The following is a 25,949-nucleotide window of genomic DNA, read 5'->3' as shown; positions in this document are numbered from 1 at the left end:
AGACACAGGTAGCTTACAATGATAATCATCAAATAAATAAGTGATAAATGTTGATGAAGATGTAGAGAAAGAATAACTTTCATATACCATTGGTGAAAATATAAATGAGTATGATTATGAGAACAACTTCCTAAAAACAATAGAAATGGAACTATATTATGATCTGGTAGTTCCACTCCTAGGAATATAACCAGTAGAAATGAAATCAGTACATCAAAGAGACAAGTTTAATGCAGCATTGTTCATAACACTCTAGAGGTGGACTAGCCAGAAGCCTATCCATGGATGATAAGAAAGGACAATGCAGTACAGATAGACACAATGGAATGCTATTCAGTCATAATAGTGACATCTTATCACCTGTATAACCAAGGAGGAGCAAAGGGTCATTATAAGTCAAGCACAGAAAGACAAATATAGCATGTTCTTTCTCACATGTGAAGCTAAAAGATTTTGTCTCAGAAGAATAAGAAAAGAACAGTAATTAGTAGAGGCTGAGAAGGATATAGGGAAGGTGGGGATGCAAAGTATAGGTGCAGGGTAAAACTGGATAGGACAAATTTTCTAATAGTCTACAATACAGTATAATAAGTATGGCTGATAAAAATATATACATTTAATAGAGAGGACTCTAAATGTTCTCTACACAAAATGGCTGTTGAGTTGATAAGTATGCCAATTACCTTGATTTGATCACACATATATATTGTAGGAAAGAAATGAAATATCATGTTCTACTGTTAAAAAAAATTTAAGCATATTTAAACACATTTTAGGAAATATGTAGATTTGTCAAGAATATCAATTTTATTCAGAATACAGAATATTCAAGTACAAAAGAATGAAAACATATAAACGTATAACCATTAGAAAAGATAAAACATTGTTCTGGACTATTAAGGCACTGAATGCAAATATCTCCTGAAATATGAAGTATCAAGTTTTAATATATTTAAGATTCATATACTCTAATACAATTTTCAGCTTTCTTATTCTTTCAACTTTCTTAGTCCCTTGAAAGGCAGCATTTTAAAAAATATTTATGATATCTTAAAGAAAATAGTATGATAACCCAGCTTCAAATGTATGTTTTAACTTTAAAAATTGTTTGTTTTATCAAGCAATACACAACAAGGCACATTGAAGCACACAAAAGGTTACACAGTTTGACATGAAACCTCAGAATATTGCTAATTGAGTCACTGTAGCAAATATTTTAAAGTTTTTTACTACTGATGTTAGCTTTAAGTTTGTAATACATTCCAAAGTATATGCCTCCAGTGTTTTCTGTTTAGTATACAACAAAAACGTATGTTCAGCTAGAATGAAAATACAATCCGATATCCATAATATGAAGAGTTCTGTACTTCTAATGGCAATGACCCTTTGCTGTTTAGAATAACAAGCAGTCAGGTGACAATTGGGCAGCAGGGAAGTAGACCAAGATCTACAGCAAACCAGCAACTTAGAGATTCCCAACGCCTGTAAATGTGTGAGAAATATACACGTTGGCTGGCAGATCAGCCTTATATGTGAAAATATTTTTCTAACTTTAGCCCTTTGCTAGATAACTGAGTCAGTGATAAGGCAAAAAGAGCAAACTCTCAAAGCATACAAATAACTTTTGATCGTGATGACCATCTGTGCTCTGGAACTCCTGTATTACATAAAATTGGAGCTGAAAAGAAAAAAAATCTTTTGAATGGAACAATTAAAAAAACATAAGAAGCAAAAATTGTCAAAAGTATTAATTTCACAAAGCTTAGAGCAAACAGCACATACAGGATATTTAGCTATGGGACTTTGAAAAAGAAAAAAATAGCAAGCCACGTTGTCTTGAGTATGCATCTGGAGCTCTTACAGATCTGTGCTTGGGCCGGGGATGCGATGCAGCTCAGTTGGTAAAGAACACGTAAAGCTCTGGATTAGATTCTTTAGTACAGTATAAATTCAAAAACCAGACATGCTGGCACACACTGTAATCCTAGCACTTGTAGGGAGAGGAATGACGACCACAAGTTCTGCATCTTTCCTACCTACACAGAGTCTGTCTCAAAAAAAAAAAAAAAAGAAAAAAAGAAGCTTTCGATAGAACTCAGCAGTACGAGTGCTTCCTACCATAAGGGAAACTGTAGGCTCAATCCCAAGTATTAGGATACGAGAAAAGAAAGAAAAAGGAATCCATTTGTCTGACTTTGTAAACAACAGCATGACTCTCAAGGAGAGTGGAAGGACACTTTTATTGGGGAGATAGATATGGGAAAACTGGGGGATCTTGTTTTGTTATACTAGATTACAATGAAGGAATATTAAAGTAAAAAGAGCTCTTTTTTATTTAAAACATGGTAAAACTAGTAATAAGTTGTATTTATAATTTATATCTTAAATCCAATACTTCAATCAAAATATATCATTATACATTCTTTCTTTCAACAAATAATTACACAAAACATAAGCACCGAATTCACAGAGGCAGGAATTGTTCTGTGGGAACACATTAGAGCATTGCCCTCCTATGACAGGGACCAGTGGAGCAGAAGACCCACAATGGAACATGCCAACAGAACAAATCATGACAGGTTTCTTGACAGTAAAACAGTGAAGTGGACAAAGGACGTTTAAAGTAGGAGGAATAAAACAAGGGACACAGAGTACTGAAGGAAACGATCAAAAAGGGAAATAAACTTATTTTCAAAAACTGGTAACTTTAACACATATCCTAACCCTTTAAGTTTGAGATTATCTCTAATTGCTACTCACACCAACCCCTTGAACTGTGGCCCTCTCTACCTTCCTCTGCATCTTTATATCCGTCATTGATTTCACCAGCTCTGAGTTCAAAGCACACGAGTTCCAGCTGATAGCCTGATTCCCTTATTAAAATAAAAAATTCTCACAAAAAAAAAATCAATGATTAGTAGAATTAGTCTTTTAAAATGAGCCTAAAATTAAGGTTTTATTAATAAGATATTTAATTCAGTGATTGTCCATCAAAATTTAATTTCTAGGGAAACATAAAACACAAAGTTACTCATGGTATCAGCTGTGTCCTTGAACCACGGCAGGGCTGTGAAATACCAGTCGCCTACCCACCCAGCCTGCCCCACCTGACAGTCACAGCTGTGAGGTGTCTGAGTCTGGCCATTCCTTAATGCTGTAAACACCGAAGATCCTGGACATGCCAGGCACTACTCTGCCTGCTCAAAGGACAGTGAAGAACAAGGACAAGGTCTCTGCTCTGAAGCTGCTGGAGTGTTGGCAGCAGGAGGCAGACAGGGAGCAAGGAAACACAGGAAAGGAAGAGCAAACAGGCGGAAGCCACAGGTGAGGGGCAGGGCCACAGGACAGGGTAGCAGGACTCTTACTTCTTTCGGTCCTTGTCCTTCTTAATGCTGCTACCTGTCGCCAAAAATGACTGGCTCTGGAAGAGGTCGCAGGCAGCTTTCTTCTTACAGAAAGCAATTGATTCTTCCTCCAAATTTCTTCTCTTTTCTTCAAGTTTTATCCTCTCTTGCTGGTGAATTCTTTTAAGATGCTCAAATTTGGCCTGAAGCTACAAAACACAAGGACAGTTCCCACAGTTGGCACTATGTGGCAGCACACAGGCAGGAGTATTCTGTCTTAGCAATCCAGTACCCTCCCACCCTAATGCAACTCATCCAGCCCACTGTCCACGGTGCCAGTAAAAGCCGTCAACTGCCATAGGAACTTTAATTAGAGAGTTCCTTTATGTGAGTGAGCCAAATACATAAAAGCCATAGCCTCAGGAACAAAACTTTTGACTGTTTGCTAACATTTTTATATCCTTGCCTTACATTTTATCCACAAAGCCTATTTAACAAAGATCCTCAAATTTATGCTCAATAAAAATAAGGAACACACAAGTACAGAAGAAAATAACCAAGAACAACAACAAAACTCTTTTGTTACCTCACTGATTCATTTTCCCTCCCCTTACAGATGGGAATCAGGACTACCTTCTTTTCATCAGACACCCATGGGATACTTAAAAGCCAGGGGACAAAGACACCTGGCCTCTGAACAGCATCTTAACTTCTAACAGCACACTGCAGCTAGATCCTCTCTGTAGATGAGAAAGGTAAATGAGACGTTCCCTATGACCAGGCTTTTTTTCTTCCAAGGGACAACTTCAACTTCTATAAAAGCTATAAACTGGATCTCATTGCTGAAAACAGTTTGTTTTGTTTTTTGTTTTTTCGAAACAGGGTTTTTCTGTGTAGCTTTGCGCCTTTCCTGGATCTCGCTCTGTAGACCAGGCTGGCCTCGAACTCACAAAGATCCGCCTGGCTCTGCCTCCCGATTGCTGGGATTAAAGGCGTGCGCCACCACCGCCCAGCTGAAAACAGTTTGTTTTAACAGTTACATACTTGAGACATCGATTCAAAATCCCATGGAGAATGAATGTAAGTACGACCTGGCCCGTTTATAACACAGAGACCATTAGACAGTCTTAAGTCTAAAAACGTCAGAGGGTGGCTCTCAAACACCAAGCATTTCCTCTCTGGTAGCTTTACTTTATTTCTGGGTAAAGAGACAATCGGAGAGGAGAGAGCTGTTTCTGTCTCCTGCCAATCCCTACTCCAGCACATAATGCAGCACAGAACGGCAGCTCATCTGGTCAACTTGACGTGTGTTCTAAGGAAGACAACAGTGCCAGGTCCTGTCTAGCCCACTCCACTCCACTCCTCTTTCCTCCTTCCTTGCTCCTCCAGGAAAAAGTAACCATTTGCTATCTACTCCAAATTCTTGAGGGAAGTTTATCTCCTTAGAATTACAAGGTTAAAGTAGAAAGATTTTTTTGCTCTCTGTGTACTTTCTTTCCTGTTAATACAAGACGGTTCATGACCCCTGGTCACTGGAAGCTCTGCTTTCTTGGCCAGCTATTGTTTGAATGCTAACATCTTAAAGCTCTCCAACTCATGTAAAACCAAGGGAAAATGAGGGAAGAGCCTTTACGAGAACCCAATGCCCACAGAGTCTCCCAGTACTTACAACAGACAAAAACTATACTTTTATGGATAGGTAACCTTAGATCACATTATTCCATGAATGTAATTTGGTAAATGTTTTCATTTTGTTCCTTCTTTAAGTGACATAAAAAGGAACCAATAAGCAGGAGAGAAAAAAAAACATAGAAAGGCTGTAAGTGAAAGGTTTGTGGGAAAAAAAGGGTTATGAAAGATGAAATTTAAAGATGGAATGTGTATATGATTAAAGGTTAGGAAGATTCATGAGGTAAAAATCAACACTGATAGAGGAGCTCTACTTTAATCAAAGGAGTCCTCTTAGGATATTGACCAGCTCTTGGTAACACAAAAACTGACTTAAACAAAATATGATGTTTAATCAACATAATTATACTCTCTCCCACGTTTGTTAAAAATCTGGTTTTGTCTAAGTTTTGTCTGTTACCCAAAAGTTAAAACTAGAATCTATCACCCACTCTGTAAGAGGAATGAAACATCCTCTGGGTTTCCAAACCAATGAGGGGTGAGAAGGCTGTAAGCACAGCCCAGATTTTGCCTCTTGCCAAGCCTCTAAGGTCAGTCAAGACCTAGGTGGTGGAGAGGGGCCCTTCTAAAAGAGCCCTATGACTCTGATAAGTCCCTGTCTTCATGACCAGAGAGAACAAGACGAGCCCAGAGACTGGATCTAACCAGTCACATCCTGCAGAGAGAGAATCAGGAGGGAGGGAACATCCCCTTCTAAGGGAAGCCACACGGTTAGCAAGACCCTGACCATTCTTATGGACAAAAATATCATTCAACATGTAAAGAAAAAATGACCAAAGCCAAGGGGCTCCTCTTAAGTTCCCGAGAGTAACCCCGAGTCTTGACTGACGTTAGCACTATAAGAGGTTAAAATTTGGCTACCTACATGGTCATAAACACACAACAGAAAATATAACCAGAAACAATAAAACAGTTCTATCAGGCCCAGCCAAGATTCCTGGATACGCACAGTTCTGCCGGGACTGCCCCTGCTCAACTCCTTGTTTGGGAGCACAAGAATCTGCCTGCCCTCTTAACCTAAATATCAGCCAGTATCAGTGAGGCACAGACTCATAAATAACTTATTCATGAGGGTACAAAGCGGTGGTTTGAACAAGAAATGTTCCCCCACAGGAGTATTTAAACATTTGGTCCCCAGCTGGTGGTGCTCTTTGGGGACATTAGGGAACCTTTAGGAAGTACAGCATTGCCAGAGGAAGCATGTCACTGAGTGAGGGCTCTGACCACCTCACCCCACTTCCAGTTCATTCTGTTTCTTGTCTGCATTAAGGATGTGATCTCTTAGCTTCCTGCTCCGGCCACCTACTACCTCACCTAGCATGATGAAGGCCACTCTGAAACCATAAGGCCAAATCAATTCCTGCTACAACTGCCTTGGTCATATTATTTTATCACAGCAACAAAAAGTAACTAAAACAACCTATGAATTGTCAAAGTAGACTGTGAACACATGGGCCTGATTATCAAACATACCTAAATACATAGCAAACACACCAGAACAACCAAGAGTCAACATTCTCCCCTGAACTCCATGAAAGAAAGGACAGTAACGCTGACATGGTGGCGACCCTACCGACGTGTCGTTTGACACAGCGGGTATGTCAAGGGAGTGAAGAATCTCTGCCGCTTGACCGTCCTCACTGCTTGATGCAGAGCAAAGGATTTCTAGTCAGTCACTCAACCATCTGCATTCTGTCTTTGGTAAACATCTAGAACAGGTCCTATGACACTATGTCCTGCCTGCCTTGAGCAGCTTCTGGGATCTCTAGTGTCTTATCTAAGCACCTTCAGTGACTACCCCCACCCCACAGAAATGCCTCCTTGAACCCGGGGTATCTTACTGTAGCCCTTCTCGAGCCTACTCATACTCTCACTCCTGTATCTATCACTGTATGCAGTGTAATGTGTGATCTGAGAGTTAATACTAGTAATTGAGATTGTAATAATAAAGGACCTATGAATACCAATAGCCAGCTATCAAGGGAAACTGGGATTGCTTGGCATTGTAGTCAATGAAACTGACTTTTACTTACAAACTTGTTATTCAATAAGTGTTGACACCGTGGAAAAACATCATTGTGTCTATGTTTCTGACAGTTCATTCACAACTGGCTAGAGATATGTCAGTCAGTAAAGTGTCTGCTGTGAATGAATGAAGACCTGAGTGAATGCTCAGAACCCCGGCCTAAAGGCTGGGTGTGGTCATCCGTGCTAAGTCATCTCAGCAATGGGGAGTACAGACAGGCAGGTCCCTGGGGTTCTGATCCTACTTCAGACAAGCAAGCAAACAAACAAAATCCAAGGTGGACAGCACCCAAAGTTGACTTCTGACCTGCACACGTGTATGTGTACACACTTGCGCAAGGATACTGATGTACATAAGAAAACAGAGATACTAACTCAAAACTGAAATCATTGCTTAAGGAATGAGAAGGGAGGGGAAAAAAATCTTTCCAGGGAATTTACTAGTATTTTCTTATGACAGGGTGAGTCCCAAGGTTCTCTAGTCCAATCATAAGATCTGAATGCAAATGTAAAGAAAGTCATTTCACAGCTTTCACTTTATGGTAAATAACAACCCCAACTCCTGGAAACAACAACAGCTGCCATGAGTGACTGTCCTCTGAGCCAAACGGCCATCATCTTGGGGAGTTCAACTACAGTGCCTTGCAAAGATAAACCCAGCTGAGCTGGTTGATGATTTACATCCCTGCACAGAGGCTCTGAGTAGGCCACCAGATTCTCCCCTAAGTATCCAGCTGCAACTCTGCCCATGGCCTGGGGGAGGGCCTAGGAGGTAAGGAAAGACGAGAGCCAGGGCTCCAACTATGCTGCTACCAGGGAAGCCTTCATCCTGCTGGGTAAGGCTTTCCAGGTGCCTCTACCAGGTTGGGGTAGAAGTGCCCGCCTCTCTAAGTAACCCCTCATCTAGGCTCTGTAAGGAAGCCCATAAATCCACTGGTTCCCCAGAGTGAACTTTGGCAAAATTCTGCCTCAATTTATTGTCAGTACCTTGAGAAGAGGAATAGACATTGCTTTGTCTGCCCTAGGAAAAGTATTTTAATAAGCCACAGCTGACATGTTTCTGGTTATAGTATTGGAATACTTCTTAGTAACCTAGTAGTTACAAGTCTTTGATAAACTGTTTCTAATGGAAGAATGTTTGCTCCAAAGACTAGAAGTTTAATTGGATTTCAGGTTGTAATTTCTTTAAAGTCTATATTTAAAGACTATATGTCATAGTTTTCAAAGGATGACTACAGTCTAATTAGTCCTCCAATTTTATAGACCATATAAAGAAATAAATACAAATCACACTGAACCACATTCACCTCTCGTTCAGCTTCTTTCAAAATGGCTTCTTTCTCCTTCACTCGCTGCACGAACATCTGCTTCATCTCTTCTTCCTTCCTCTGACGTTCACCATAGAATTCGAGTCTCTTGGCTTCATAAGTCTCTTGAAGACTAAAAAGTTATTGTGTTATTCTTATGTTAAGAAGATGATACAGCTGTTTTGCAAGACTTTATATGCCTCAAATTGACCTGGTTTTCTCATATACCATCATTTCTGATGACCCCCAAACATGCCGTTGCCTACAACTCAGTTGAAAAACTTTCAGTGCCGCAGCTAGTAAAGCGTACTAAGATTGACTAAAAAGAAGAAAGTGTCCTCACAACTACTCACATTTTATCCCAAACATGTTCCTTTTTCAATCTGTCTTAATTGGCATCGACCTACTAGCTGAAGTAATGAAGTCACATGACTTACTCACTTTGCTTATCTCTGTGCACCCAGGCAGGTCAGCTTATCTATGATGCAGTCTTTCTTCCCTTTCTGCAGCTAGTGTATTCGAACCAGTGTGACCCCTGACATTTCCATCCAACTATTTTCCCAATGATCTCTAGACTTCTAGCTCCTCTTCTCTCTGTGTTCTTCTCATCAGCCCTGGAGTTTCCACCCAAACCACAATGCCCCTTAGCCTTTCTCCCTGAGATATATTTGCACCATCTGTAGAATAAGATCACACCTCTTTTAAACAACAGGCAAACAAACAAACAAACAAAAACCCCTGCAATCCTCAATGAACAAACTGAGTCCCCTCAGGTTCTGGCCAAACCAAGTAACTCACTGTCCTTAAAAGATACCTACATGCTGAGTCTTCACCTGTTTCTGACATCACTGCCCTCTTCCCAAGCCCATTCTGCTCTGCCATTGCCTCTCTCTGGAGGCCAAGTGCAAATGCCACTTCCTCTATGAAGGCTTTCCCTTCTCAGTGTACTGGTCCTTCCAAAGAACCTCCAGAGCATTTACATCCCGTCTCCCCTCATTTTTAATAGATCAAATACTGAAAACAGGTACAGGATCTTTGGTCATCTTCGTTACCTGTCTATCCAGCAAAGCTATCTAGACACTAGTTTCTACTTAACTGTTTCTTTAGAGACAGATACTTCTCATAAGTAGAGACGATTCTAACCGAGCAGAGACTGTCCTGGAATTCTAGGGATAGCTCTCTTTGCTTACTTCTATAATTCCAGAGATACAACAATAAACCTTCCAATATGTCAAAAATGCCAAGCCTTCCCATTTGAGCTTATTGTGTGAATACCCCGAGGTTTAGCAGAGAATACAAATTCACTTTCCTGGTATGTCAGTCAGAAATTTCTACTGCACTTAAGACATTAAATATATCTGAACTTTAAAATTCATAATATTGGGATTCAGAGTTTTTATTAATATTCAGTAAGTTGAAGGAACAAGAGTAAGAAATGTTGCATGATAGCTATCATGGCTGAGAGTTAGGATATGCACAGCAGGTCTTCTAAGAAGATCATATCCTAAACATCTGTAAGAACATTTTCACTAAGAACAAAACATACCACTGTGCAAAATACCCTAGGTACTACATGACTACCTCTAATACCAAGGAGGCAGCTTACACAGATTTAGGCTTTTTGGATTTGTTTGGTCTCACTTTAAAGAAGCTCCTAAAAATATATTATCTATTTTGACAAATTTCAGAAACTTCACTCCATTTTACAGGTAGAACTGGTAAGTCTTTTATAACATATAAGTAATAATGTCTTGACTACTTATTAAATGACATTTGAAATAATGCTTTATTACTTTATCTATACACACACCCGGGAAGAAAATAAATGGAACTGGTGAAAAGAAAAGGCCTAAACTTTAATGACTATATACCACCAGCAACAGATAGTCCAAACAGAGCAGATTCTTCATGTCCATAGCAAGCCTGGAGACCCAGCACTGGCATTCTAATTTCCAGTGAGGAAACAGTTCAGCAAACCTAACTGACAGCTGCCAAGCTGGAAGCTGCGATGTGAACCAGCTCAGGCCTCCTGAGAGCCCACACCAGTCACACCAGAGCTGATGACCTCACACTAGTCACACCAGAGCTGATGGCCTCACACCAGTCACACCAGAGCTGATGGCCTCACACCAACCACACCAGAGCTGATGGCCTCACACCAATCACACCAGAGCTGATGGCCTCACACCAGTCACACCAGAGCTGATGACCTCACACCAGTCACACCAGAGCTGATGGCCTCACACCAATCACACCAGAGCTGATGGCCTCACACCAGTCACACCAGAGCTGATGGCCTCACACCAGTCACACCAGAGCTGATAGCCTCACACCAACCACACCAGAGCTGATGGCCTCACACCAATCACACCAGAGCTGATGACCTCACACCAGAGCTGATGACCTCACACCAATCACACCAGAGCTGATGGCCTCACACCAATCACACCAGAGCCGATGGCCTCAGCTGAGAGCTCAGTTGACAGAGATGTGCTGCTCCTGCATGCTTCCCATCACACCATACTGACTTCCCAGGATACAGATTATGGGGCCAATTCTAATTTTACAGATCTATAGTATCATTATAAGGTGCCACAGAAACTCTTAGCAGATCTGAAGGACATGGTTAGTGCTGTGAAATACACAAACCATTGTTAAATAAACTTGAAAAGTTCCTGCTATACTAGTCCCCTCTCTAGGATCAAATTAGCTGGTTGTCATTGAGTATAAAATGCCATTATTTTACGCTATCATAGATCTGACTAACTTGAAGCAAATAGGGAAAAATTCTTACATCATCAAGTCTACAAGCCTTTTCACAGAGATGTTTCTTGTACAGTTCAAATAAACATGATGAGCTTCTAAGTCTATTAAATGCACAAAGTTACTCATTTCTTCAGAGTTCCAAAAATAAAATTTCAGTATAGCTAAAATGGTTAAGAAACTCTATAGCACTATATAAATCTTCCTTTCAAAACTATGGGTCCTAGGTAGATGGGGCACATGTCTGTATTCCAAGTGCCTGGGAGATAGAAGGAAGATAATATGCATTTAAGACCAGCCTGGGCAGTACAGCAAGCTCCAGTCTGTACTGCATGGTGAGACCCTATCTCAACAAACTGGGTACAGTATTTGCCTGAATTTGAGTCATCACAAAACAAGAACTACAGGTCCTAACACATTTCAGTGACAGTGATTTTGTATGAAGAGTTCACAGAAATTAATTGTGAAAACAGACCAGATGTGACCTTATGTAAAATTATTAAACTTGGGTATTTAAATTTTCATGAAAGTATATTTTATAACTTAAATAATATAAAAATGTTAAGGCCAGATGTGATAGGGACATCTTAAATCCCAGTACTCAGTGGACAGAGGCAGGCAGGTCTTTGTGAATTCAAGGCTAGCAATGAGTTCCAGGCCAGCTAGGCTACATAGTGAATTCAAGTCTCAAAAAAAAATTTTTTAAGTGCTTATGTATATAAACAGATACATTTATTTTATTAAAACTCTAAGTGCATTCTCTATGCTTAGACCTCATGACAAGAATAATAGATTGGGATATCAACTATGATTTAGTATAACCATTAAAAATAAGAAGAAGATGGAAAAACAAACTGAAGAAATAAAGGGCATCCTAACAGGCCCACGTAACATTTCTTTTCATTGTTAGGTTGATATGATACAGATTTTACATGCCAAGCAAATTAAGAAGAATTGAATGGGAAAGAGTCCTCAGAAAACAGAAAGAAACTTCATGAAACTATGAACAATGAAGGCTTTCTATGTATTAGCTACAATGAACTTCTTCTACAAACCTCATCAAATCTCACCAAATGACAAGGTATTACCAGTAGTAGTTTGCCTCAGCCTGGCCTACAAAATACAGAATCTGGTTTAGAGAAATTCCTCCCTCGTTAAGTGAGCAGCCTAGGAAGGACAGAGGCTGTCCTCACACTGGGGTCCGCTTACCCTCTCTTGTCCTCTGCCAGGAACCTCCAGGGCTGCCCTCTCCTCCTTCTGGGCTTTGTTCTGGTTTAACCATTTATTACAGCTCAAAATGCATTACTGCCCCAAGGGCATCTCTCCTAATTTTCCAGCTTAACCGAAGTCACCCACCTCATACTCTGTCTACCTTTCCTTTAGTGCACATATCACAATTAAAATTCATTGTCCAACTGAGAATTTAATTTTGTCATCCCTTGTCTGCAAGCTTATTAACTCCAAGACAGCTGGAATTCTACAAGACACCAGCACTGAGCCCAGAGCCTTACCAATAGTAGACACTTGGGCAGAAGGTGTAGCCCGGTGGGTAGTGTGCACAGTTAGCATATATAAGAAGTGTCTGTTTATTCAAACCGCTTACTGTTTTATCAAGTATTGCTCAACATTTACTACCGAGTTATTATCTCAGCTTTACCTTCCTCTTAAGTTCCAGACTCATCCTGAATGCTTAATGAGCTGCTTAAATTTAACATTTTCATAATTTCTTGATCATGACCCCACCACTAAATTTTCTTCCTTTCCCATCTTGCTTATGTCAATGACCACCATTTGCCCTGTTTTTAAGGTGGCTGAAATAATTTTTAATTCATCTTTTTTTGGCATCCCATATTCAAACCAATCTTTCAATAACTCCTTAAAATTGTATATACTAATAAATATGTTAGCAGTCTTGTCCAAGCCTCTATCTTCCCATGTCTGGCCTCTTAGCTTAGTCTCTCCATGTTCACTTCTGGCTGCCTTATCCCATTATCTCTTGTTCACACAAGGCCAAATACCTTCTTCACACCCCTGCCCCTGGGTACGACAAGGGCTAGGTTATGTCTGTCTGACCCATGTGCATACATACCCAGTAGATAGCATGCTGAGCAGACGGATGGCAGATAAACAATAATTATTGGTTGAAGGAACAGTTTAAAATGTAGATTCCTAGGCTTCATCCCTGGAAATTCTGACCCTGCATTTCTTAGTCATCTACAGGTGACTGATGCTGAGTCCACCAGGCAACCCGGATCTCTCTTCTTGGGATACTTCATAGCTGTCCTGTTTGCTGTCACTTGGGATCTCTGCCTTCTCAGTACACACAGACCTCTGAATTGTCCCTGAGACTTGGAAGAAATGAGAAGCAAAACCTCCTCTGGGAAACACTAGGGAAGCCAACTTGAAATGGTTAATCTTCAAGAAAGATATAATATGATCAGAAAAATCGTCAGCTTATCAGAACTATTGGCATACAGCATTAATTTGGTGGAAGGGGTTAAACACATACAATTCTTAATTTTTTATGTCAGAGAAACTAAACCACGAATGAAATTTAAATTTAACTTCATCTATGATTAAGTCTTCCACAAGGTCAACTGAAATCTAAACAATGACTGGATATCCTCCTGCTCTTTCCTAGTGTGTTTATTTGGAGCCAGGTGTTAACAGCTAAGGGAATTAATGAATGCCAACAGTGGAATGGAAAAAGAAACCTCACTCTCAAAGAAATTCAAAATAGTGTTTATCCTAAGGACGCTTCTTTACCCATGCAGAACTGTTCTAGAGTGTTTTTTTTTTTTTGTTTGTTTGTTTGTTTTTCGAGACAGGGTTTCTCTGTGTAGCTTTGCGCCTTTCCTGGAACTCGCTTTGGAGACCAGGCTGGCCTCGAACTCACAGAGATCCTCCTGCCTCTGCCTCCCGAGTGCTGGGATTAAAGGCGTGCGCCACCACCGCCCGGCTGTTCTAGAGTGTTTTATCCACTCAAACTTGGTTAAGTACATAAGGAATTAGGATTCTATACATGTGTATATTCATTTAAAATTCAGGGATAGCATATAACCCCATATAAAGAAATTCTAAATACAACAGAAAAGTTATCAAAGAAACATTAAATGGTCTAGTCATTGAACAAGGTCTTTACATCTAAAATTCTTGTAACTATAAGACACATTTTGAACTCAGACTCCCTCCAAGGAAAAGATATTAGATTTTTGGCTAAGCTTCAGTTACTCCAAATGTTCCTTCATAAAAAGAGCACGTGATGAAGACTTGACTAATTCTCTATGACTTGTGCAATAATCATTATGCTTGTATCTGTTTCTAGGCACACACACACACACACACACACACACACACACACACACACACACAAACCCAACAGCGAGCAGACAGGAAGTGGGGAGAGTCTGTCAGTTATTTATATACTAAAATCACACCTTCTATCTGCTTACCTCCTTTCCCCTGTTCAGGGCCTAACACATGCTAGCACTCATAACACTGCACACAAGTCCCCACCCCACCTTTTCTTCCTTTTCATTTGAGACAAGATATTACTATACTGCCCAAGGTGGCCCTGAACTGCTTCTACAGTCCCGGCAGACCTTGCACTCGCAAGCTCCCCAAGTCGCTGTATAAAAGGACTGGTTTTTCTTAGCTCCTTTAGAGTCAGGCATAATCCTCAGAATTGAGGAGAAACAGCTTACTGGCGAAGTCAAATGAGTCAGTTTCACAGATTTCAAACTACATCCATCACTCTGGATACTTGAGAGAGGGTGGTCTCTTCTAAGTGCCTCTGTTCCTGCCTTCCTGCCCAGCCTCCTCACCTGAGGGGCTTTTTCTCCGGGCCCACGTCTGCAAAGCCCATTCCCTCCAGTTTGCAGCGCCTGTAAAGCTCATAGTGCCGCGTATGGGTCTGCTCCCGCAGGTCCTCCATGTTTGTGCAGATAAGCATTTCCCGCAGCTTTACAAAGTCACAGTGATTTTCATTTTCCACTAGCCGGAGAAAAACAAGAGAAAATGCTAGCTTTTCATTCCTGGCACACAGCTAGCGCTTGTCAAATGAGCAAGTAAATGAACACAAATGAAATGACAAACAGCAAATGGTCAACTCTGATTAATGGCTACTATCATTGCATACAGGTAACCAAGGAAGAAACTCTGAATTACAGGTAATATTATTAACAGACTGAGAGATCTGCTTCAAATACAGTAGCAAATGGATAAAAGGAAATAGCAAAGAAATATTTCCATTGCTCTATGTTCCAGGTTCACTAATATTTCGTTAGTTTACCAACTCTACACTCAAGACATCTTACATAGTACTTTAAAAAGAATAAGTAACATTATTTCACTCTGAAGTAGTAAATTCTGTTAAGATCTATAATGATCAAATTCTTTTTCTACAATATTAATGAATTTATATTAAATATTATTCATAATTAATAAATACATTGGTATGGTTATTCTATTTTTACAATTACCAAAAGACTATAAATAGCTATATTACAGTGACCAAGACTTTTAAATAAAAATTTCGAAATTTATTTATTTAGTTGAGACAGCCTTCATCGTGTTGCACAAATTGGCACCAATCTTGAAATCTTCTGGCTTTAACTAGAGGCATACCATACCTGGTTTATTTTACATTTGAATTAATTAAAAGGTTTTCCCAGTTTTTTACATTTATTTAAAATTATTATCATCTGGGCATGGTGGTATACGCTTAGAATCCCAGTACTCCAGAGCTAGAGACAAGAGTACCAAACTTTCCAGCCAGCTGCACTACACAGCAAGACCACTTCATAAAATTAAAATCAACACCCCCAAAATGTAAGAAATGCTCTGAAGCCAGTGATAGTACAAGTGATAGTACAAGTTAATTTCCATTTAACGCCATCAGAATTAAGGCCAAATGGGGTGGTACAGGTCTATAATGTCCCTCAAACACGAGTTCCAGGCCAGCCTGGGCTACAAAGCAAAGCAGAATCTCAAAACTTCAAAACAAAAAGCTTACTATAATGCCAGATAAGTGGATTTACCTTTTTAAGTTGGCTTACTAGTTCTTTTTGAAAATAGTTTAACAATACTTTGATCAGAAAACATACAAATATTCTCAAGATGGTATACTGTGCCCTGTCCTACACAGGGCATTTCATACCATGTTGGGGTTTGTGTTTGTTTGGTTGGTTGGTTTTGGGGTTTTTGTTTTTGTTTTTTGACACATGGTTTCTCTGTGTAGCCTTGGAACTCTGTGTAGTCCTGGGACTTGCTCTGTAGACCAGGTTGGCCCTGAACTCACAGAGATCTGCCTGCCTCTGCCTCCCGAGTGCTGGAAGTAAAGGTGTGCACCACCACTGCCCAGCTGCATATCATGTTTAGCCACTACTTTAGATTTAAATTCTAATCAAGGACCAGGGATGGAGTTGCACAAAGCAGGCCCTAGCATGCTCAAACACACTGGCTGGATCCCCAGCATCAAAGAAAAAGCCACATTCGGATCTAAGTACATGTCCATGTATCTGACACTGTGAAGGTAACCAGCAGAGGAGACAAGGTACGACAAAGGAGACTAGGAAGACTCTGTCCACAGACTTTGAACCAAGCAGTGTACAGACAATTCCTCTGATTATTAATTATAATCCAAATAAGCATCACCTCAAACAAATTGTCAAATTCAATTCTGAGGTTAGCAGGCAACACATACATTTTCTGTCATCATTTATCTTATTTACCTTGCACAATACCCCACGGATACTGGCGAGCTTTGACCATCTTATTTCCAACCTGTATCTCATCCATACTTCCTACAACTGCAAACGGCAAGTGTCCCTGGAAAGGAACCAAACATCAATCTCATCATCTTCTACTACAGTATCAGTGACTGAAATAACAGAGAATAATTAAACAGAAATTCTACTCATCTTGGGAGACGTACTAATTATCCTACAAGTTAATTTTGGACACTACAAAGAAAAACTAATGTACATTTCCACATACAAGGCACATTGTTATTTAGAATTTTAAAAAGAAAGAAAAGGAGAAGCAGGAGAATTTTGATACATGTGACACTGTCACCAACATAAAATGATGCTAGTGTAATAATGCTACAGAGAGAAGAGGAACAAGAGATGACTGAGAACACAGAGGTGCACTCCAAGCTGGGCTAGGACCACAGGGGTTAGATCTAACAGGAGGCAAGTCTACATAGGGACTCCCAGGAACATGCAGCAGCTCAGCGGGGGTTAGGAGCGCTGAATCTGTGGCCTGAAATACGGGGAGAAGATCACTGTAAAAAGAAATAACGTTTCATATTTAGTAACTAAATAATGATTTCTACACTGTCGGATAAATTACCAATGGACATTGACTAAATTAGATATAAAGGCAATTTAATACACGGGAATCCAGATCACCTCATCTATATAATCAGGATTTTAGAGATTTAGTTTCCTATGATCAGGATTGCAGTGTTAATCTTCGCTGTCAGTGGGACTAGATTCAGAACCACCTGTATGGGTCTCAGGTTTAACTGCAGGGAGACCCATCCTGGTCATGGGCAGCACCATCATGGGCTGGGGATCCATACATAATAGAAAGGGGACCAGCCTGGGCAGCAGCAGCTGCTTGTGTTTGCTTACAGCAGATGCGCTGTGAGCAGCTCTGTCTGCCTCTGCTGCGAGGACTCCGATAATGTGATGGACTGAGATCTCAAACTACAAGCCAAAGTAAACTGGAGTCAGTTGTCTGAACTTTGTCATAGAAAAGCATCCAATACAGTGGTGCATGCCAAATCAGAAAAGGGAAAGGAAAGCAAAAGAACCAACAGTCAGAGTGGATTGTTAGGCAAGTAGCTGGGGGTGCATCACTTAACCCTCAGGTCAGCCCTCGCGTAGACTACTAACCAAATCTTACAGACAAGTTAACAGTCTCCAGATGTTACTGTCATAAAAAGCCTGAGCCTCAAACTCACGATCCTTTAAAATACAACAAAGCATTTAAGAAGTGTGAAACTTCAAGAAAAAGAAAGAACTTAGTCATCTTAGGAACATTAAATTAAGCTTTTCATTTGTACAGGTGACACTCTAAGGGAAGGTGAGGGTCAACATCAGCTTCAAGAGTTCTTCTTAAAAACTAAAAATTCTAAAGCATCCCAAGGGAGGCTGCACAGTCAGTCCTTCATGTTTTCAAAACAGGACAGGAAGGAACCAGCCTGAGGTAATTAACTACGGTTCAACTAAAGGTAAACCCGAGTCCTACAAGGATTTACTTTATTCAGGTGGAAACGAAAAAAAGGAAAGTGTACATAAAGACACTCAGTGCCTGTTCTCAACAGCAGCAAACATTTCTTCTACTGGATGTTCTGACATTGCACCTTATTTGAAGTCTTTTGGGGGAACACAAGTGAAAACATATCCCACGAGTCTCCCTTTATTTATGGGTCATACATTCCAAGAACCCAATAGATGCCTGAAAGTATGACCTGTGCACAGCCCCATAAATAGTATGCTTTCTTCTATTCAGCATGCCTATGGACGTTTATAAATTAGGTACCATAGAGATTAATAACTTATGACCAAATCAGACAATAAACACTTTAAAAAACAACAATACATGACTGTGTCTCTTTCAAAACACTATTGTACTAGAATCACCATTGTTTTGATGATGTCAGTTGGTACAATGACTGTGATAAGATTTCATCATGCTATTCAGATTGGCTTACGACTGAAAACTAGTCATTTATTTCTGCAATTTTCCATTTTCTATGTTCACAGTAGTAACTAAAACCTCAGGAAGCAAAGCCTCCGATAAGTGGGGCTGCTGTGGCAACAATGTCCCTCCGAAGTCAGCTTTATTTTCACACACAGAACAGACTGATAGGCAGTGGGGAGCTCACATTCATTGCACCATTGATCTTGGCAGTAGTGTCATCATCTGTTGGAAACTGATAGATCTGAACACCATTGATGACCAATTCACTCATGAGCTTCATCTTAAACTTCTGCAATTCGCTCTTAGAAATTGTATCTGCCTTGGCAATTAATGGTATAATGTTCACCTATTAAGAAAGAAAATCCACAATCTCATCACGGAAGATTGGCTTTTGAATCATGCTGTCACAGTTTTTCCATACAAAACAATTCAGTCTCTGACAATAACTTTCTCTGACCAGGAGTTGCTACCTGTTTTTTTATAAATCATGTAAGCTGAAACACCACCACATTTATTCATTTATTCTGCTTTCCTGTTACAGGAGCTCAAAGGAGTTGCCATAAAGAGCATAGGAGGCTGACATAGTTTACTACCTGCCCTTTAACAGAAAAAGTGTAGATCTCCCTAAGCAAAACAATGACTAGTTTTCACTCTCATATATGCACAGATGTCATGTTCTTATACACCCATTCCTATAGATGCTAGGTTATGAAAATTTTTTTAAAAGGCTTTGGTAAAATTAAATTTGCATTTGCATTTAGAATCTCCTTATCTTCTCTCCCCCTCAAAGTATTTTTCAATCCACACAACGTAAGTAGAACATAACAAACTATGAGCAAAAATCACCTGCTTAGTTCACTAACAACTTTTATTTCTTTATAAACTGGGTATTAAAGTAATTAGGTAACTGATCCCCAGGAATACTAACAGGTGGCATTTCTCTTTCTGGCTCTTCTTTCATCCTTTACTCACCTCAGACGGGGCCTAGTCATCAGCGATGCCTACCTACCTACAGTACTGGGAGGAAAGCGCCAGAACCAGCTAAGTGCTGTGATGCAAAGGACTGGCCTCCTCAGCACTGCTTCAGGCCTCCTCTGCTAGAGAGGAAGAAAGGTGGGGTTATGAAGACTAACTCATAAGCTCAGTCCTCCATGAGACTCATGGCCACACAAAAGGCTGATGTCACCATAACTGGGTTTCACCATCATGCTTTTCTAGTAGAACCCCGAACCCGAACCCTTAGGTTAATGAACTAGATACATGTGAAAAAGGAGAGATCACAATGTAATTTTCCAAATAGTGAAAGTAAAAATACAGCTGCAATCCCTATTGAGTTTTCAAATGTTTTTCTCTTTTCTAATTCTGCACTGGCTCAGTATATGCCTCTCTATTTACTAGCCTTCCATCCGCTTAGAAGGAGATGACGTTTTGCCAACTATCTATGAAGTGGATGGCAGAAAACTCTGCAACAATATGAGGAAACAGGATTCATGTTGAATCTGTCAAAGTACATAAAAGTTTTAGTGCCAAGTCCTTGGTTTCAAGAATCTATACTTAGATATTCAGTAATTTTTGCCACAGTTTATAAATTATAACTGCTTCCATAACTGCATAAATATGTACAATACCAATGTGCACACAGGGAAGGAAATAACGGATGCTGCCAAAGATGGTCATTTGTCACCATCTGAATAAGACAACAGTAACTTTCCATGTCAAGCAGCCACGTGTTTGGCTCTCAACTCTAAGAGGAGGCCTGGGGAACCTTAAGAAGCCAGCAATCTCCATCTCTCCCTAGTACTCAATGGAAATTAAGTTTCCAAAGCCTGCCCAAGGCCTAGTGGGTAACAGCTACCCCTACTAGAACAACAATGACTATATATACACATATACATACATATATACATACACACTACTGTATATCCATCAAATTACTTCCAAAATTAAGTAGTTGGGGCTTGTCTTAAGTTTTTTTTTTTTTTTTAACTTTCAAGAAAGATGACAAAATTCATTCTCTCATTTGCTACAGAAAGCTAAAGGCAGGGTTGTGCCGGAGACCCAGTTTGAGGATTTGCTCCCATCACCTGAATAAAACAGAAGAGGGTGGACTCAGTCTTCCCATGAGTGACTAATGCCGACAAACTTCTACTGTCACCAGAAAGCATTTCACTTCACAGTGGTTGGCAGTGTGTAATATGTGTAACTCTTGGGAGGTAAGGGGTTGGATTAGAGTTCTCATGGTCTCTTTTGAAAATCCACTAAGAGCTTATTAATACAAACTGCTCCTGCAGAGATAAGGTAGCTACTTGGCCAGTATAAGAATATTTGAAATAAGATTTTTGACTATCAATAAAAAAAATAATAGAATGAGTAACATAGTTGTTTCCTATGCACAAAAGTAACTGTTTTGCAATACATCTCACATATCTTCATAGGAGTCTTAATGTGAGCTCACTATCAGTGAAAACACGAAAGCCTGGTAGTTGGCTCAGTGCTACAAGCTAGGAAGTGGCCAGGCTGAAGGTGAGTGAGACAATGACCCAATTCCTCTCTATTATTTATTTAATTTTATAAATGTATTGAAGTGCTAAGAATTGGACCTAGGGCCTTGCACATGCTAGGAAAGTACCTATCTGTGAAATGTGACATTGTTATTTTTTCCTTTCTTAGATAAAATACTGATATTATTATTATTTTTTTTTTTTTTGAGACAAGATCTCATTCTATTGTCCAGGCTGGCTTCAAACTCCTGGTCTAAAGCAATTCTCCTGCATCAGCCTCCCCAACCAACTGGGATTACAAGTATATCACAGCACCCTAGCTTCTACTGCCTATTTTACAGGAGAATGTATATTGAAAAGCCCAGCAGGCCGTGGCTAACAACCTTCTTATACAAAATACTAGAAAAACAAAAAGAGAGAGGATGCTTAATTTCACAAGGAAGGTTACACTTTGAAATAAAAAAAAAGAATGTATTTAAAAATCATCAAACCTGGAGATTAGGTAATATGTATTTATAGACTATAATAAAACAATTCTCTGTCCATGACATACAATTGTATTCTGGCTACTTAGCCTTTAGTTACATGGATTAATTCATTTTCACATCTACACTTCAAGGCAGGGCTTCCCCTGCTTTGTACAGTAGGGAAAGAGGAAACTGAGGCACAGAGCACTAAGGCACTTGCCACAGATGAAACTTCTAATAAGGGATAAAACCAAGATTGAAAATCACTCCCCACTGATAAATTCTATAATCTTTATAACACTGTATCATACATGTCTATCATACTCTTTTCTATAAGGCAAAATTCCACTTTTGATTTTAATCCTTTAAAAAGCACAGATTTGTATATAAACAGATTTCTTTGGGACGAGGGCAGTAACTAGTCTTTTTCAACTTTTAGATAAATATAAAAATCTTCCATGACTTAATTTATGGAACTGTTTTTATAACCTCCTAAATTTATAAATAGCTACTTGCTTCAAAAATTCAGGAACAAATTTTCTTGGTAAGGTCTAAACGAAAACATATTTCACCAAGATGAAATATTATGCTTTATAATCTTTGTCAAAGAAGTTACTCCTCTCACTTATGTCTGAAATAAAATTATGTCAAATAAGTTCTATATGAAAATTTACAGAACAATTATAACAAGTATATATACTAAGAAGAGAACTTTTAGTATTTGTTTAGTATTTGTATCTCATTTTCCAGACTAAATTTCCCTGGAAAAATGTTTTAAAGACAGAGTAAAAGCTACAAAGTATGTGCACATTATCATAAAAAGACTTTACTATTTCAAGTGTACTGAAATTCGAGAAGTTGGTTGCTTCCCTAATCCACCTTGCTGTCCAGGCTCTTCATGGTCAAGAGGTCAAGTGTCCGTAGAGAATGGCCTGTTGGAGCAATGAAGTAGAGGCACACGTGGATGCGGGAGTCGTGGTAGTTGAAAAGAGCACGCTTGATCTTCAACTCTTCTTGGAGATAGGCTTCAAACTGATCATCTATGTAATCAACTATTGGTTGATAGCTGAAAAAAATAAGTATTTCAAAAAAATTATTATTTCAATATTTATTACAATATATCCATGCTATCTTAGTAAGGAACTTGTACAATTCTCAAGTCTGAGGTCTGTATCTTCCAGTAATATCAGTTAGTATCTACACCAACCAAACAGGTAACTACAGTACTAACACATAATATGTATAATCTACACACATGAAGGTAATTCTGCCAAAACATTAGGATAATCTAGAGCTCAGTAGTTCTCAACCTTCCTAATGCTGTGGCCCTTTAATATAGTTCCTTCATGCTGTGATAACCCTCAACTATAAATTTATTTCATTGCTACTTCATAACTGTAATTTTGCTACTGTTATAAACTGTAATATAAATATCTGATATTAATGATATCTGATATGACTCCAAAGGGGACACAACCCACAGGTTGAGAACTACTGATCTAGTTAGAAATCATTAAGTTGACAAAGATTCATTTCTACATCCATTCACACACTAGGTTCAGTTCTTTAAGACTTCTACAATTGCCCCCAAGCAGTTAGGAGCTTAACATACAATTAAAGTGATACATGGCATATTGTTTAATTGGTTAAAAAAGGAAAAGTTATCAACTAAAATATATAGGTCAAGGTGACTGACTTCCTGTTCTCATTACATCTATAGACATGAAAAGTTTAACCCACAAAAGAAGAAAAGCCAGTATCAGCTGAAAATATCTAACTGGTAATACTGGCATGGTATTATTTTCAGTTAATTATAAACAAGGCAATTACATGTTGTGCTCCATTTCTTACCCAGATAACCCCCATATTCCCTCTAGCTGTCTCAGTCTATTATTCATCCTTTGAAATACAAATCAAATCAGTATACGCGAAAACAGTGTAGCTAATCTTGGATCATGATGAGTTTGTCAATTTTCCACTTCATTTTGATATGCTAAATGAATGCTTATGCAACTTATCTCTATGTGTTCATGTATGCAGGTGTACATGTGGGAACCAGAGGACAACCTCAGGACACAGCTGCTTTGTTTATTGAAACAAGTCATCTCATTAGCTTGGGGCCTGCAGATTCTGCGAGGCTGGCTGGCGGGCTAGCCCCAAGGATCCTCAGTCTCCAACTCTCCAGCACTGAGATTAAAATCAAGTGCCACTGTGCCCACTTTTTTATTTTTCATATGGGTTCTGGAGAGCAGGTCATCATACTTAAGCACTTTACTGACTGGACTATCTCTCTAGCCCTTCTACCTTTCTGCTGTTAACTAACTTCATTAAATAATCCAGGACCATAAATAAAACAATAGCAAGTCAAACATTATGAAGATTTACAAATTAAAAACATCACAGAAACACTATCTGTCATGAAGATATTTTAATAGTTCAAAACAGTTTCTTTCCTAATCCACCTTGATGCCTGGGCTCTGGACACTCCATGGACATCTCTGTAACCCTACAGAAGAGCGGTGAAAGTAAATGTAGACACGCAGATAAAACGGAATTCTTTTACAGTTGTCTGATAATCCTTGGAGACCAGTATTTCTTCTAAAACACAGAATAGTGTATTCTCCCACTATAGAGAGCAAACAGTTTGTGGAGAAAGCCAGCATCTTCATAATTCTGTTTTCTTTTTTTTTTTTTTTTTTGGTTTTTCGAGACAGGGTTTCTCTGCGTAGCTTTGCGCCTTTCCTGGAGCTCACTTGGTAGCCCAGGCTGGCCTCGAACTCACAGAGATCCGCCTGCCTCTGCCTCCCGAGTGCTGGGATTAAAGGCGTGCGCCACCACCACCCGGCCATAATTCTGTTTTCTATAAGAATTAGCATAATGCTTTGAACATTATAAGAACTGGGTTCATTATCAGAATGATTACTACCAATACCAAAAAAAGTCCCTTAGAATACTGGTCTAAACATGACTCGGTAATATTCCCTTCCAAAAAAATGAAGAGTAAAACCTTTAAATACTAACATAAAAATTTCAAAGAAGCATTCATTAATGACTTAAAATAGGTTAGTAAGGACTTACTACACAACTTAAACATGAATGTTCATGTAGATGATTGTCTTAAAATTTTTCAAAAATAAAACCATAGATAACTGTTAGTTAAACAAACAGGAGTTCTTCCATAGTAATTTATCCTGTTTCTAATTCCAGTAAATAGAAAACACCATTTCTTTCTTTTTCTTTCTTTCTTTCTTTCTTTCTTTCTTTCTTTCTTTCTTTCTTTCTTTCTTTCTTTCTTTCTTTCTTTCTTTCTTTCTTTTTCTTTTTTCTTTTTTTTTCTTCGAGACAGAGTTTCTCTGTGTAGCTTTGTGCCTTTCCTGGAACTCACTCTGTAGACCAGGCTGGCCTCGAACTCACAGAGATCCACCTGCCTCTGCCTCCTGAGTGCTGGGATTAAAGGCGTGTGCCGCCGCCACCACCCCCAGCTGAAAACACCATTTCAATGAGAAGACAGTGATTTAACATTAAACTCACATCCTTAACAATACCAAATTGCTCAACAGGTGTTAAGACATCAAGGTCAAAACTGAAGAGGAAAGGGAAAACTAGAGAGTTAAGCTGATATGAACTGACGTTCCCAGAAAAGGCCTCCTTCTATATGGCCGCATGACTGATTAGCTGAAATGTTACAGTTCCAGAATCAAATTATCTTAAAATTTTAAAGCATCTAAAGGGCTATTTTCAGAGTCCCTAAAGAGCCATTTATTACTTACCTGTCTGTCTGTATGCTCAGGACATCCTCAGGACAATCAAGTCAAGTCTTAGGGTATGAAGGCCAAGAATGTCATCAGAGCAGCTGAGACCTTCAACTGATTTCACTGATTCACTGAAACCAACTTAACTGATATTTCCACCAAAGTATCTGAAAAGAGTTTTGATTTGTGACTTTGTTCTGTTACTACAAACTATTGGCCACATGGGAATATGTTATTTTGGACAAACTGAATCTGTGTGTCAGGACCAAAGTCACTAATCTTTGGCTCCAAAATAAACTATCCATTCTTCACTCTGAGAACTGTTTTTACATCAATGGTCTGGGGCACTCAATATGACCAAAGCATGATCCATATTCACAGGAGGAGT

General features: G+C 39.3%; 1 protein-coding gene across 12 annotated transcripts in view; it reads right to left on the bottom strand.

Annotated features, from left to right (window-relative positions):
* The window catches only part of Septin10 (septin 10), an 86,409-nt gene that overhangs the window by 30,294 nt on the left and 30,166 nt on the right, over positions 1-25,949 (bottom strand). For 4 of the 12 annotated variants that reach the window (XM_076557219.1, XM_076557215.1, XM_076557214.1 and 1 more), the window contains exons 4-10: positions 22,689-22,875; positions 19,026-19,187; positions 16,861-16,957; positions 14,953-15,121; positions 13,218-13,232; positions 8,366-8,498; positions 3,366-3,553 (exon numbers count right to left, since the gene is read on the bottom strand). In XM_076557219.1, coding sequence (XP_076413334.1) covers positions 3,366-3,553; positions 8,366-8,498; positions 13,218-13,232; positions 14,953-15,121; positions 16,861-16,957; positions 19,026-19,187; positions 22,689-22,875 — 951 coding nt within the window. Of the gene's footprint in view, positions 1-784; positions 1,679-3,365; positions 3,554-8,365; positions 8,499-13,217; positions 13,233-14,952; positions 15,122-16,860; positions 16,958-19,025; positions 19,188-22,688; positions 22,876-25,579; positions 25,731-25,949 lie in introns of those variants that run through there. The other 8 variants (XM_076557217.1, XM_076557216.1, XM_076557221.1 and 5 more) reach the window with 4 other exon arrangements.

The sequence above is a fragment of the Peromyscus maniculatus genome, chromosome 21 (assembly GCF_049852395.1).
Source record: "Peromyscus maniculatus bairdii isolate BWxNUB_F1_BW_parent chromosome 21, HU_Pman_BW_mat_3.1, whole genome shotgun sequence".
Lineage (NCBI taxonomy): Eukaryota > Metazoa > Chordata > Mammalia > Rodentia > Cricetidae > Peromyscus > Peromyscus maniculatus.
This window is presented reverse-complemented; position numbering and strand designations above follow the sequence as displayed.